Source organism: Podarcis liolepis, assembly GCF_965112155.1.
Source record: "Podarcis liolepis genome assembly, chromosome: 2".
Lineage (NCBI taxonomy): Eukaryota > Metazoa > Chordata > Lepidosauria > Squamata > Lacertidae > Podarcis > Podarcis liolepis.
The window spans coordinates 22,270,339-22,286,157 of NC_139555.1; the positions used below are offsets into that span (position 1 = coordinate 22,270,339).

The 15,819-nt window shown below is 47.4% G+C and overlaps 1 protein-coding gene across 6 annotated transcripts in view; it reads left to right on the plus strand.

Annotated features, from left to right (window-relative positions):
- Positions 1-15,819, plus strand: part of IKZF4 (IKAROS family zinc finger 4) — an 85,490-nt gene that overhangs the window by 46,502 nt on the left and 23,169 nt on the right. For 5 of the 6 annotated variants that reach the window (XM_083490113.1, XM_083490112.1, XM_083490110.1 and 2 more), the window contains exons 6-7: positions 12,829-12,978; positions 13,990-14,160. In XM_083490113.1, coding sequence (XP_083346239.1) covers positions 12,829-12,978; positions 13,990-14,160 — 321 coding nt within the window. The remainder of the gene's footprint in view (positions 1-12,828; positions 12,979-13,989; positions 14,161-15,819) is intronic. The other variant, XM_083490115.1, reaches the window with a different exon arrangement.

Genomic DNA, 15,819 nt, shown 5'->3' on the forward strand with positions numbered 1-15,819 from the left:
GATTCCCTGCTAGTCAAAGGGTAAACCTAAGCCCAGAAGAAGGCTAAACACCAGCAGCTGGTTAGCTGAACTGCTACAATTGCTGTTATTCAGTATATAGTTAAAAAGGTAAAAGACCCCTGGACGGTTATGTCCAGTTAAAGGCAACTATGGGGTGCGACGCTCATCTCACTTCAGGCTGAGGGAGCCGGCGTTTGTCCACAGACAGCTTTCCGGGTCATTTGGCCACCATGACTAAATCACTTCTGATGCGACGGAACACCGTGACAAGTGCCAGAGCACACAGAAACACTGTTTGCCTTCCCACTGTAGCAGTACCTAGTTAACTTGCTTTGGAACTGGGACCAGGGACACGGGTGGCTCTGTGGTCTAAACCATTGAGCCTCTTGGGCTTGCCGAGCAGAAGGTCGGCGTTGGAATCTACGCGATGGGGTGATCTCCCGTGGCTCTGTCCCAGCTTCTGCCAACCTAGCAGTTCGCAAGTATATGAACACGAGTAGATAAATAGGTATTGCTGCGACGGGAAGGTAAATGGCATTTCCGTGCACTCTGGCACTCGTGCACCAGTAGCGATTTCATCATGACCCGGAAAGCTGTCTGTGGACAAATGCCTGTTCCCTCGGCCTGAAAAGCAAAATGAGCACCGCAACCCCATAGTCACCTAACCATCCAGGGGTCCTTTACCTTTTTTATTCAGTATATACATGACAGTTAGCTATTATGGCTGTTCTCTAAGGGTCCCTAGGGATTTTAGTGCCATGGCTAGAGATCAGAGAGAAAGAACTACGGGCACCTCCCCATACACACATGTGCACACAAAAGTACAATTCTTAATTCCACCGCAATTTTGATGGAAGCATTTTTCTTTTTCTTTTTTGGAAATGCTTTAAGCAAATTTAGAATGTGAGTCAGTAGCAGACACGGGGGTGGGGTGGGGTGGGGGTGGGGCAAAGCCTGCTGGATCAGACGAATGACCCATCTAGACTAGCATCCTGGTGGCCAGTTGGTGCCTCCAGGAAGCACTCAAGCAAGGCCTGAGCACAACACCACCCTGCTCAACTGCAATTGGTTCACTAGCAACTGGTACTCGGAGTCATTCAGCAACAGTGAAGGTGGAACACAGCCATCATGACTAGTAACCATTGATCACTTTATCCTCCATGAATTTGTCTAATTCTCTTTTAAAGCCCCACCATACCGTGTGCTGCTGATGTGTAGTGTGCAATATATCTGCCAACTTTGCAGTGTTCTGTGCACGTGGCAGCCCCAGAACATAGCTTAAATTATGGCCTCCTTATGCCATTTAGAGGGACGTGGGTGGCGCTGTGGGTTAAACCACAGAGCCTAGGACTTGCCAATCAGAAGGTCGGTGGTTCGAATCCCCGCAACGGGGTGAGCTTCCGTTGCTTGGTCCCTGCTCCTGCCAACCTGGCAGTTCGAAAGCACGTCAAAGTGCAAGTAGATAAATAGGTACCGCTCCGGAGGGAAGGTAAATGGCATTTCCGTGCGCTGCTCTGGTTCGCCAGAAGCGGCTTAGTCATGCTGGCCACATGACCCGGAAGCTGTACGCCGGCTCCCTCAGCCAATAAAGCGAGATGAGCACCGCAACCCCAGAGTCGGTCACGACTGGACCTAATGGTCAGGGGTCCCTTTACCTTTACCTTTTTATGTCATTTAATCATGCACTAATTGAGTTGGATAACCCATGCATTCTTTCATCAAACCACTTGAAATTAAGTTTATATTGCCATAGGCTGTTTGTGTAACGGAACCCTATCCTGAACCTTCTTAGCTTTTCAGAGAAGTTGTTTCTAGCTTACCTACCCTTTTGATTATTGCAGAGTCTGGAAAGCGTGTTGCTATCTCCGGTGTACCTTGATGTTCTTGTTATCCTTATCGCTGGTTCATCCCTTCAACTCCTGCTAAGATGTTGATATCCCCAGGCAGGGAAATCTGCAGGAGAACAGTTTTGCATTATGTAACAAAGAGGAATAGATACATGTACAGATGCCAGTATATGTTGGCTTGAATTTCTAGTTCCCCCCTGACAGTTTTGGGCAGTGTATTATAACTAAAAACTCAAACGCAAAATGGCAAATCAAAAGACAAGGCATAGCTGTTAAATCCTGCCTTTCCAACTTAGGGGTTCCCACTGAAAGCCTGCTCAGATTAGAAAGCGTTACTGTAGGGCTTTTGAAAGACCTATGAAAGTCCACAGTGGGAGTATTCTAGATCAAGGGCAGCCTATGCCAAGAATGCTGTGTCCTTGTAGAATGAAATTAGTGCACAGAAGGTATATGGAAGAGCCTGCTCTCAGTTGATCTCAAGGGAATGTAAGAGAGTAAAGGGAAGAGTAGGTCTCTTTGGTAAGCTGGGCTGAAGCCATTAAGCCTCCAGAGGCAACAGCTTCATAATTACTTGCACAGCTTTTGTCCTGAGAACTAGAGAGAGGAGTTTATAGCCTGGGCTTTTATAATCTGCACCCCAGAAATCCAGAGCCTGTGCCGAAAACAATTTAAATTCTGTGCTTTGCACGATTTATGCAAAATCCTGTTCTACAATCATACCTCGGGTTGAAGTAGCTTCAGGTTAAGTATTTTTGGGTTGTGCTCCGCAGCGACCCAGAAGTAATGGAGCACGTTACTTCTGGGTTTTGCCGCATGCACAGACGCTCAAAATAATGTCACACGTGGAAGCGGGATCCCGGAACGGATCCCGTTCGCATCCAGAGGTACCACTCTACAATATATTCAGGCCATGAGGGCAAAGACTGAAGTGAGACTACATCTGAGGTCTAAAGGATTCAAGTGGGCACAGTATAAACTAATGCACACATGCCTCCCCCCCCCCCCCCCGGAAAGCCTAGCCCAGAAATTTCTTGGTATGTAGGCATTTGAGATGCTGCTTACATGTTTCTAGGTTTGCTTAAGCAAAAAGAAAAGGTAGGTTCAGACTCCAGTGCAGACAGCCATCTTTATCTCTCCACTGTCTTTAGTGACATTGTAGTTTTTGTAGATCTTTACTTAATCTGTGCACGCGTGGAACTTGAATCCCTGCTTTGGTCCTTTTGGTTTGTTGCCTACCTGACTGTGAAAATAAGCTTAAGTGTGTGTGGATAGGCGATGCCTGGTGAAATAGGGAGAAGAAAAGAAGGTATCTCAGTGGTCTGGAGGTGAGGGTTCACTGGCATGTATAAAGTTCCATGTATGACTGACAGTAGCAGAACAGAGTGTGTAAAATAAGCAGATGTATGCAAAAGTGATTAATTTGCATGCTTCGTGCAGGGCACAGAATTGCGCTTTCTTGACTCAGCATTTTATTTACCTTAGCACAGAATATTCTCTCAAGTGCATGGAGCATGCATAGCCTCAGGCATGGCTCAAACCCCATGTGCTCTCAACCAGCATGAGTTGATGCTGTGCATATAAACCAGCTCAGCTGACAGTCAGCATGTGCAGCTATCAAGCAGCTTAAAAAGGTAAATGAGCCAGTATGCAAGGCACAGCTGATACCATTCTTCACTTTCTGCAGTGTCACCCTTTTCTTGTTCCTAGAGTTATGTTGGAGTCGGATATGTTTGGTCTTAACACTGTGTTTTGGTTGCTTAAGCTCCCTTCCCCTGAAAATTGATCTTAAAATCAAACTAAACCCCCCCCCCCCCTTTTACTTACAGTGGTACCTCGGGTTACATACTCTTCAGGTTACATACTGTCAGAGCTGCCCGAGGTCCCAGCTCACAAAGGACCAACGCCAGTCCGTTGTTATATACAAAAGTCTGTATTGAAGTTCAGTTTCCCTTTCACATCAGCAGCGTGCAGCTCTACGTCTGAGACTCTAGACCGCCGAAGCTCCGTCTGAGTCTCCTCCCCCAATAAACCAGTTTAAGACCCTAGCCTTGCTCCACCTCTTCCTTTGCTCTTTCCTCCGCTGGGTCCGCCTGTCAGCTGGGTTTTCTCCCTTTCTGGACTCTTCTGACGCTGAATCCCCTGAGTCCTCCCCCTGCCTCCGGCGGGCTTTAGGACCTGGTTCCCGATCTGGGCTTTCTGCTGTCCCGCGCGCCTGTACATTTGAACTTGGCGCGCGCGCCCAGCCGGTAACCTTCCTTCTGACCGTTTCACTGCTCCTGTCACTGCTTCCCCCTTCGGGGTGGCTAGCTGGCCCTGACACCTGGGACTCTTCCCCCCCACTCTGCTCTGGTGGGGAAGCTGGTCCTGATCTCCAGCTGCTGCTTTGGGAGTCCCCGCTGGCCCCCTGTCTCTGGTGTGTGTCCCCTGGGACCCCCCTCGCCCTGACCATCGGCGCCTCCTTCTGGGAATATTCTGATTCGCTGGAGAAGCTCATGGAATCTCTCAGGTCACTGTCATACTCCCCTATGCTGCCCTCAGATCCTTCCCCTTCGCTCTCCATCTCCTCTCTCCCCTGTGCCTCTGTCCCTGAGCCCCTGACACATACGCTTCAGGTTACAGACTCCGCTAACTCAGAACTAGTACCTCAGGTTAAGAACTTTGCTTCAGGATGAGAACAGAAATCGGCGCAGCAGCAGGAGGAGGCCCCATTAGCTAAAGTGGTGCTTCAGGTTAAGAACAGTTTCAGGTTAAGAACAGACCTCCAGAACGAATTAAATTCTTAACCCGAGGTACCACTGTACTTACAAACCTCTCTTTTAAAGCAATGGATATGTTCCTACATTTTTAAAAAACCACTTTTATGCTTGAATATCTATGTGTGTGCTTATTTATCATTGGTATATGCCAAGTCCTCCAACAGAAAACAGAAGTGAACACTGAAAATTTCAGACCATAGCTGAAGACAGGGTGGAGAAGATAAAGTGGACGCTCGGGTTGCGAACGTGATCTGTGCAGGAGGCACCTTCGCAACCCGCAGCACCGCGTCTGTGCACACGCGGGTCGTGATTCAGCGCTTCCGCACATGTGCAAAGCGCGATTTAGTGCTTCCGCGAGTGCCAAAACCCAGAAGTAACCCATTCCGGTACTTCCAGGTTTGGCGCGGTGCGCAACCCGAAAACGCGCAACCTGAAGCATCTGTAACCCGAGGTATGACTGAATTCTCAGGACCTTGCAGGGTACACTCCTGAGTTTGACCCGTGCTCTGGAAGGACCGTTTGCCACTATAACTCGCTGGTCTCCAAAGCCTGGCTAGTAACCTCAGCCCTGATAGAAATGCTCTAATGGAGGCTCCTCTAGCACTGTTGTTATGTGGTGAGGTAGGGGCGGTTATGTGTCTTACACCACATCAGGATATTGGCACATCTTGTTCTCTACTGGCTGGCCACAACTTCCCAAGGTTTCAGAAGGGTGTCCTTCTCAGGCCTGCCCAGTTGAACCTGGGATCTTCTGCATGCAGATCATTTGCTCTGCCACTGAGCCATCAACAGCCCTTCCCTAAATCTGTGTGCACATTGGCACCTCTGCCCAAGATCCTGATATTGGCTAGAGAATACTGAGGAAAGTTAGGGCAGTATGGTCTGCTCTAAGAGGAGAAAAATGCTTAAGAGTGTGATAAATAGTGACAGAAACTCGCCTGCAGTTCCCTGCACAAATGGTCAGTTTAGAAGGACCCTCAAGAATTCGACCTAGTTGTCTCCAGAAGCATGCTTTTTCCAAGGCCTGGCCTTCTGTTTCATTAGTGTAATTTCTGCGCCACCAGCCCTCCGTATATCACGGCACAGAATGATGATAAGCAGCTGTTGACGGATAAAATGTGCCAAATCCTAACATTTGTTTGTAATATCAAAGAAAATTAAGGCTGTGCAGAAGGGCAGATTGTTAATATGAGGCAGAGGGGGTATATGAGTGAAATGACAGTGTCCTCATCAGCGTTTAGATTTTACGGCTGTAAAAATAGCCTGTCCCACCTGGGGAAGGGGAGCAAGGAATATCTTTCTTCTCCCCACCCCACCCCTTAACCTGACATGTGTGCTTCATGCTGTTCCCCTGGGTGAGGCAGTTGCTTTCATCTTTGAAGATCTGCCTCCAAAAAAGTGAGGATTTATAAACCAGATCAAACGCATCACATCAGTTAGAAATAGATCAGAAGCTGCATCTACACGTGGGATCACTAGGATGACTCTTCTCCCATGGGGCTACCTCTCTTCGGTACACAACTCTCCTTTCTTTCTTTCTTTCTTTCTCTCTCTCTCTCTCTCTCTCTCTCTCCAACCCAGTAAACAAATGCATTTGGAATTTGCATTCAGCAGACCCAATTCTATAGAATTTTCTCTTCTCTCACCTCCCCTCCTCCCCAGGATATTTGGAGAGCAGACTGTCAGAATTTAGTTCCCTGTTTTTATATATGCAATTTGAAGATTGAAAGGGTCTTCTTGCCCATAGAGGAAATGCGGTTTTAAGTGAAGCACAACTTAACAGCACAGCTTAAATGAGAAAGTACTCTTTTGATTAGGTATGACAACGGGCTTCCTTTAAAACAAACAGTACCGGGTGTTGCGTGTGTAGCTCAGAAATACAGGGGTGCCCCGCAAGACGAATGCCTCGCAAGACGGAAAACCCGCTAGACGAAAGGGTTTTCCGTTTAGGAGGTGCTTCGCAAAACGAATTTCCTATGGGCTTGCTTCGCAAGACGAAAATGTCTTGCGAGTTCCTGCGGGGTTTTTTTCCTCCCCCCCCTTTTTCCCAAGCCGCTAAGCCGCTTATCAGCTGATCCTAAGCCGCTAAGCCGCTTAACAGCTGATCCGCTAAGCCGCTTATCAGCTGATCCGCTAAGCCGCTAAGCTGCCTTATCAGCTGATCCGCTAAGGCGCTAAACCGCTTATCAGCTGATCCGCTAAGCCCACTAAGCGGCTGATAGCGCTAAGCCGCTAATGGGCTTGCTTCGCAAGACGAAAAAACCGCAAGACGAAGAGACTCGCGGAACGGATTCTTTTCATCTTGCGAGGCACCACTGTAGATGCACGGCTGGCCAGGATTGTGTTACAGAGTCAATGGCTCTTGCAAATAGGGACCCACCTAGACCTTCTTTGCTGGGCTCTTAAAAACTCCCTGTCAGTAGGGAACAGAGTCCTAGTTGTGGGGTAACTCATATGCTGTACGTCAGGTGTGGGGAGTGCCAGTTTCTCCCCTGAAGGCCACTTTCCTTATGAAATAATTTGTTGGGTGCCGAATGTCACGGGTTTTTGGGGTTGGACCTAAAATTTTGCAGGGCCACCTGCCCCATTCCTCCACATGCGTGAACACTCAGTGGTATTACCATTGTACGGTTGACTTGTGGCAGAAGCCCAGAACCCCACTTTGCAGAATGAACAGGAGGGCTCCCAAACTCTACAGAGCTGGCTTATCGCACTTGGACCCTTTAAGTCCAGATACATGAATTACCTAATTGCACCACTGCATCCATTAATTTTCTTACATACACACACACACACACACACACACACACACACACCCCTTCCTCCTTTAAGTGGGATTATTCCTGGAATTGTACTGTGCTTCCCATGTGCTCTGTGTGTCTCAGAAGCACAGAATGAGAATAAGGTTATATATCCAGGAAGGCTGCGCCTCGTTCTGCTTAAGAGAAGGCAGCGGAACACTTGCCATTGTGAGTATGGCAAATTGGATTGAAGACCCCTGATCATGACTCCTCAGTTTGGAATTAGTAAGGCACTAAGCCATTCCAGAAATTACTTTTTCAGTAGCACACAATTCAGTTCAGTTTCTGACAGACACCAGCTGGCTTAAGAATTTCACTTAGAAGGCTTGTTGAAAGAGGAATGTCAAAAGGGCAATAGAGAAGGTCCCTTGCATTATATAAAATGGCAGAGAGTTCCAAAAGGCCATCTCCATTCCTAAAAACTTTCCTAGTTCAGTTTCTCTGTGTGTCTCAGTTGAGTCAAGAGGCAGAAAGTTACCCCCCCCCCTTTCATTCTCAGTGCATTGTGTAGGGCTATTGATCTTCACAATTGTATTTGACATTGCACAGGCTCTGTGAGACGTCTTCCACCCTCCCCCCGCCAGCCTCTTTTTTTCCTTTTTTGGTGAACCTTTTGCTTTTCTAGCCACTTCCCAGAAGTGTTTTTTTGTTTTTGTTTGTTTTTGTTGGGTTTTTTTAAAATCAGGCTGCTAGTTTTCATGGTCCTGGTCTCTTTCTCTTTCCTTCGCCCCTCCCTCCCTTCCCCCCTCCTGATCCATGATCTTCTTGCCCCCAGGGCTGGGCTGGAGGACTGCGATATCAGCCAGTATGTTGTAAAAACTTTGAGCTGTTTTATTTCCACCATTTACTAGGAAGAGCCTAAGGATGTGCTCTACAGTGGTACCTTGGGTTACATACGCTTCAGGTTACAGACTCCGCTAACCCAGATATAGTACCTCAGATTAAGAACTTTGCTTCAGGATGAGAACAGAAATTGTGCTCTGGCAGTGTGGCAACAGCAGGAGGCCCCATTAGCTAAAGTGGTTCTTCAGGTTAAGAACAGTTTCAGGTTAAGAATGGACCTCTGGAACGAATTAAGTACTTAACCCGAGGTACCACTGTATTAGTTTTGAGATCTGTCACTTCATAGATACAGTGGTACCCCGCAAGACGAACGCCTCGCGAGACGAAAAACTCGCAAAACGAAAGGTTTTTTCGTTTTCGAGTTGCCTCGCAAGACGAATTTCCCTATGGGCTTGCTTCGCAAAACGAAGCTTGCCCCGGGGACAGCAGGTCTTCTCTTTTGAAGCAAGGGGCGGCGGGGAGAAGCGATCTTCTCCCTGCAGCCCCAGGTCCGGGGACAGCGGGAAGCGCTTCGCCCTGCCCCCGACCTCTTTTGAAGCAAGGGTTTGCAGGGAGATCGCTTCTCCCCATCGCCCCTTGCTTCAAAAGAGGTCCGGGGACAGCGGGAAGCGCTTCCCGCTGTCCCCGGACCTCTTTTGAAGCAAGGGGCTGCGGGGAGATCGCGTCTCCCGGTGCTCCGAAGCGGGGCGGGGGGCGGGAACACCTTCCCCCACCGCCCCGCTTCGGAACGGTGCACCGAAGCGGGGCGGGGGGGTGGGAACACCTTCCCCCATCGTCCGGCTTCGGAACGGTGCTCCGAAGCGGGGCGGGGGGTGGGAACACCTTCCCCCACCGCCCCGCTTCGGAACAGTGCTCCGAAGCGGGGGGGTGGGAACACCTTCCCCCACCGCCCCGCTTCGGAACGGTGCTCCGAAGCGGGGCGGGGGGCGGGAACACCTTCTGAAGGCTGGCGGGGGGCAAAAGTCTTTGTCCCCCCTGCCTGCCTTCCCAGGGGCTTTTAAATCGCCCCGGATAGCGGAGAAGTCCTCCGCTGTCCCGGGGCAATTTTAAAATGCCGCCCGCCAGCATTTTAAGATTGCCCGGACAGCGGAGAAGTCCTCCGCTGTCCAGGGGTTTTTTAAAATGCTGGGGGTGGGAAGAAAAGCCCTTATCCCCCCCCCCCCAGCCTTCAGAAGAGGTCCGGGGACAGACTGTCCCCGGACCTGGTCTGAAGGCGGTTTCCCTAGGAACGCATTAATTGATTTTCAATGCATTCGTATGGGAAACCGTGCATCGCAAGACGAAAAACCCGCAAGACGAAGAGACTTGCGGAACAAATTAATTTTGTCTTGCGAGGCACCACTGTAATTGGGAATTAGGTAAAGGTAAAGGGACCCCTGACCATTAGGTCCAGTCGTGACCGACTCTGGGGTTGCGGTGCTCATCTCGCTTTATTGACCGAGGGAGCCGGCGTACAGCTTCCGGGTCATGTGGCCAGCATGACTAAGCCGCTTCTGGCGAACCAGAGCAGCACACGGAAATGCCATTTACCTTCCTGCCGGAGTGGTACCTATTTATCTACTTGCACTTTGACGTGCTTTCGAACTGCTAGGTTGGCAGGAGCAGGGACCGAGCAACGGGAGCTCACCCCGTCGCGGGGATTTGAACCGCCAACCTTCTGATTGGCAAGTCCTAGGCTCTGTGGTTTAACCCACAGCTAGGCCAGAAGTCAAACTGATCAGCTGAGACTCCACTGTCTCCACTTGCCAGTAGTGGCTCTCCAGGACTTCAGGGAGAGGGGACAATCCCAGTCCTTACCTGGAGAAGCTGGAAACTTGTGCATTTAAAACAGATGCCCTACCATTGCGCTTCAGCCTTTCCCAAATATGTTGCGTGGACAAGGAACTTTAAAGAGTTCTGAATTCTGCGTCTTTCGTGCCATTTCTTCACCTTGATGATTCTGTTTCTCTGTGTGTAAATCCTGGTCCATGCTGGTCTCTCACAAAGTGTTGGTGCTGACCTTTAAAGACCTAAATGGCCACAGCCCAGTATACCTGAAGGAGAGTCTCCAGCCCCATTGTTCAGCCCGGACATTGAGGTCCAGCTCCGAGGGTCTTCTGGCGGTTCCGTTGCTGCGAGAAGAGAGGTTACAGGGAACCAGGCATAGGGCCTTCTCTGTAGTGGCACCCGCCCTGTGGAACACCCTCCCATCAGGAAATAAACAACTATCTGACTTTTAGAAGACATCTGAAGGCAGCCCTGTTTAGGGAAGTTTTTAACGTTTGATGTCTTATCGTGTTTTTAATATTCTGTTGGGAGCCACCAGAATGGCTGGGGAAACCCTCCCAGATGGGTGGGGTATACATGATAAATTGTTGTTGTTGTTGTTGTTTATTACTGTATAACATGCCAGCCTTCCAAAAAGTTTTATCGCTTATGTGCAGGGGTTCAATGTGAAGAATTTCCAGCAAGCAGGTACTGCCTGTTGCCCAGACTTTTCTTATTGGGGAAACTTGCCAAAGGCTGAAACATTGCTCCATTTCACCAAATCAGGTTCTTTTTGCAATTGCACAAAATGTTGCCCGCTAGTGGCTTCATGTGCCAGAGCTGTTGCGCCTGCGTTGCATGGGCGCTGTGAATGGTATCTGGTGGCTGCTACAATTGCACAAATTGTCGTTTGGCTGGAGTGGGGAGTCCATGAAAAGATAAACAGCATTGCAAAGAGAAAACTAAAAGCATGGCCCATAGGAAGAAAATCCAAAATTCATATCAGGGCAAAACCTTTATTAAACCAACAAGAGCAATAGAATCAAAAACTTGCACCTGTTTTGTGGCATTTTGATTAGCCTAATAAAGGTATTGTAGCTAGTATAGATTTTGACATTATTGCAAATGTGTGTCTGTCAATTGGCAAAGAAGGCTCACGCACCAGGAGAACGTTAAGCAAAATAACTGCTTTGGCAATGTCTTATAGAAAGGCAGCGTATAAATTAACTAAATTTGCTAGCTTGCTCCAAGCCTAAAATAAACATGCAAGTCTGTCTTGTTACAGCATTCATGAAGATTTAGCTCTGGAACATGGTTTTCAGAGTACACCATGTGAAGAAGAAAAGTAGCTAGCTTGAGTATATTCAGTGATACATTCTTATAAATTCAGGTAGATAGCCGTGTTAGTCTGACGCAGTAGAAATATATTTTTAAAAATTAAAAAATTGTCCAGTAGCACCTTAGAGACCAACTAAGTTTGTTCTTGGTATGAGCTTTTGTGTGCATGCAAAGCTCATACCAAGAACAAACTTGGTCTCTAAAATTAAAAAAAAAAATTAATATAGATTTCTATTGTTATAAATGTCTTTATTTTCCCTTCACCATTGAGTACTACAATCACCAAGATTAGAGGTGGTTTCCAGGTGTTTTCTTGTTAATATATTTATTGATACTTACTCAAAGATATAAAAAAATTCATACCTGTTATAAAATAGATATAAACATATATAAAAGATATATAAAAGTTCATATGTTTTTATAATACATTGAAATCAAACAGATACTTGATCTAAAAAACAACAGAGGCAGAAAAAAAGAAAAGAAAAATGAAGAGAAAGCAAAAGAGAAAAGGATAAGGAAAGATAAAAAGACTTCCAATTCTCTGTCCTGCAGCTAAATATAGTATTCACTCATTAACATCCAGCCATTCTACTGATGAATATTTTTTTCAATCTTCAAATCCAAATATTACATGTTCACTTTCTCTTTCATGCAAAAAGCCCATAGGAAGTTTCCAATCCTTAATAAATTTCAGTAATGATTTTTCTCTAATTAAACGCATTAACTTTGCCATCTTAGCCAAGTCCAATAGTTTTATCAGCCATTCCTCTATAGTGGGTTGGGTTGTATCTTTCCATCTCTGTGCATATAACAATCTCGCCATTAGCTTATTTCATTATAAAATCAGGCACTGGTCTGGCTTCTAATTCAGACTCTGACAATCACTTCCTCTTTGCTTTTTTTTCTGGTGGGGGGGGTAACACTTCTTTTAGCAATGATTTCCAATTGATCCATCAGTGAGGACTCCTGATGCTCTGCTAAAGCCCCCTTACTCCCTAAATAGTAACATTCAAATATGTAAAGGGGGAAGAACAGAATGAGGGCAGTTATATCAGTCGTCCTTGAATTACTGTCGTAAAGCTCCCATTTTGGAGTGCCTTCAATGACTAGGGCCTAATGAGGATGTTCGGATCTGATCCGAGTTCCTTACCAGAAAGCTGGGGGGGGGGGACCCACATATATTTGATCTTGGCAGCGATGATCATAGAAATGGCGATTGGCGAGAGGAGGACTTCTTTCAGCAGGAAATCATTTGAAAGATGCCCCTTTTCCTTTAGCGTCTCAAGGCAGACACAGTTGCAGAGACAGACAACTGAACCGTTTGCAAAGTTGGTGGCTGGTTTTTTTTGTTTGTGCCTGTCTCCTTTCATTCCTACAGCTGCAGGCAGGCTGTCAGCGCTTGCTGGTTCTAACTGACCCAAAGGTTGCTGTGGTGGTTCGAGAAAGATGTGAGTTTTATTACTGGACCCTTTTACGTTTCCCTTTCCATTCCAGTCTCCTCCCCCACCGTCGGAAAGCCCTACAAATGTAATTATTGCGGCCGCAGCTACAAGCAGCAAAGCACGTTGGAAGAGCACAAGGAACGCTGCCACAACTACCTGCAGAGTCTTAACACTGAACCACAGTCGCTGGCTGGCCAGCAAGGTAAGTCTGGACCTGCCAGGCTGGGAACAGGTGAGCTTGAGGGGCAGTGTTGTCGGTCACTTAGGATGGCTTTACGCACAGCAATTTTTGCAAGTATCCAAACCGGCTAGCAGGGTCTGTGTGGGTGGAACAGTCCAAATCGTCTGCAATGCAAAATGCCTTCCCTAGCTGGTACTTCCTCTTTGAGGTGGTTCCCCTCCACTGCATGGAATTTCCATCTAAATGCAGATTTAGTTACTTTTGCCATCATCATTATTATTTGCTTCATTTATGGATCACTTAGCACAAGGCATCCTGCCATCTGTTTCAGCAGCAGGCACTAGTTAGGTAATGAGGACTAGAATCCCATATCTAGTCCAGGTGAAAATTTGGGTTTAGTGTCTAGAACATGTAAGGCCTGGTAGTCAGAGAAACTGTGGCCTTGAAGGACAGAGTCTAAATGGGTTCAGTGATCAGGCTGGTCACTGAGATCCAGCTCTGAGGGCCTTCTGGCAGTTCCCTCATTGTGAGAAGTGAAGGTAGAGGGAATTAGGCAGGGGGACTTCTCGGTAGTAGCACCCGCTGTGGAACGCCCTCCCATCAGATGTCAAGGAGATGAGTAACTATATAACCTTTAGAAGACATCTGAAGGCAGCCCTGTATAGGGGAGTTTTTTAACGTGTAATGTTTTATTATGTTTTTATATATGTTGGAAGCCGCCCAGAGTGGCTGGGGCAGCCTAGTCAGATAGGTGGGCTACAAATAATAAAGTTGTTGTTGTAATAGTAGGTGGGCTACAAATAATAAAGTTGTTGTTATCATGGACCTGGGGAACAGGATCTAAATTGGACAGACTAAATTTAGCATTGGGAGTCTGTTCCATCCTTGCCGATTTTGCTGTGTGACTTTTCCTTCCTCGGCAAATCGCTGAACCATCAGCATCTACTGTTTTCACAATATAGGCCTTCCAAAGGTTGAGGCAGAAACGCTCTAGGGAGCCAAACGTCACACCTGCTTTTGTCTCCTTGCCAGGTGACGAGATGCGAGACTTGGAGATGGTGCCGGACTCCATGCTTCACTCCTCAGCCGACCGGCCAACCTTCATTGACCGACTGGCAAACAGCATCACCAAACGAAAACGCTCCACACCTCAGAAATTTGTGGGTAAGGAGCTTCCCCTGGATTCCTGGAAGTGGACTAAAGGTAGTGGCAGGACAACGGAGCTGTTGACCACCGACAGTTGTGTTATTTATTGTCTTGGGTGTTTCCCTGTGGGCCATCAGACCTTGCATTCGCAGCCCCACCAGCTTTTATCATCCCTCTCCATGCTGCATTGCAAAAACAAAAAAGTGGTTAGGCAGGGCATCTCTCAGCAAGCAGCAAGATGGCAGCTACCACTAGACTGGGACTTGACAGCCATTTATGCTCTCTGGAATAGCTGCCGTTAGTGGGATTTGGCTTCAAGTGTGGTCTAAAGTGTGGCTTCAAGTCTGAACCAAACTACAAGGTGGTAGACACACTAGATTAATTTGGCTGTTGTGGGAGTTGTTTTCTTCTGTTTTCATGGTATAATTTAATGGTATTCATGTTATTGAATGTGTTGTAAGTTAGAGACCTTCAGGTAACATGTGACTGACAAGTCTAATAGTTGTAGTAGTAGTAATAAACAACTAATAGGTGCAAAATGGAGTCACAAATTCAAGAAGCAAGTTCAAATTGAGCCTTCCCCCTGCTTCTTACATAAAGTATTTCTTGCCTCCAGTCAAGTGCAGACTCAGGACTCAGAGCTATGTGCTGCGGAGAAGAGGAAAGCCTCATGCACCCGCTTCCTTGCCCAGCTGTTGCACAACAGTCCTGCAGTGCTGCCAGCTGAGTCTTTTAATCTGGTAGTTGCTTCCAGGACCCTCTTGCAGACCAGACGGGAGGGAAACAGGAAAGCACCAAAGCCCATTCCTTTTTAAACAGGCTCTGAGCCAGCGCATCCTACACGCTTCCATTCAGCCAGCACACAACTTGCTGAGGAAAGCAAGCCTTGCTTTCGGCTGCTTTATCCAACCTTGGAGATCAAAGAAAGGTTGTTCATTTCCCTGGCAGACCCCCCCCCCCTCAACTTCCTTATGACCGGGAACCCTGAGACCAACACACCTTGTATTTTCCAGACCACTCCCTTGTAACTTACGTTGAATGTAAAGGCAGCCCACGTTGCCTGAGTCTCTCCCAGAGCTCTGTGGGACACGCTAGTCTCTTTACAACTCTGATCCTAAACTTCCGGCAATGTAAATTCCAATTGTCTAGACATGTGGGAGTTCTAGAATCCTGTGGTTGGCAATTGCACACACGGTTAAATTGTGAAACCTTATTAGAAATAAATGGTGGGGGGAAATTGACAGAAGGTAAGATCAGAATACAAAATAAGCCAGAGAGCACTGTGGGCCTGAAACTGGACTAATCCCAGCCTCTACGATATAATATTTCTAGTCTGTTTATGAGTAGACAGCAAGGATGGTTAGCTTTCTGGTGGTATAGAAGACCCAGTCTGGTCCCCCCCCCCTCCCAACTGCAGGAGCTGCTCAACTTTTTAAATGTTCCCTCCCCTCTGGTTCTTTTGAAGGAGTGATCTCTGGCTCTTTCTGACCAATGAGAGCCAGTTGCTCAGGTTGGTCATGTCTCTCAGGTTCTCCTTTTGCATTTGAAAGGGACAAGAGGGGGCTACGTACAAGAATTGGCAGGGGTAAGAGATTAATGCCCTGCATGTGCGGCAATAGCTGCATCCAGAGATTTCTTTGCAAGGCTTTTTGTCCATGTGCTGTGCTCTTATTTGACTTCCATCCCTAACAGGCTCATCGTATTGACTGTAGAGGG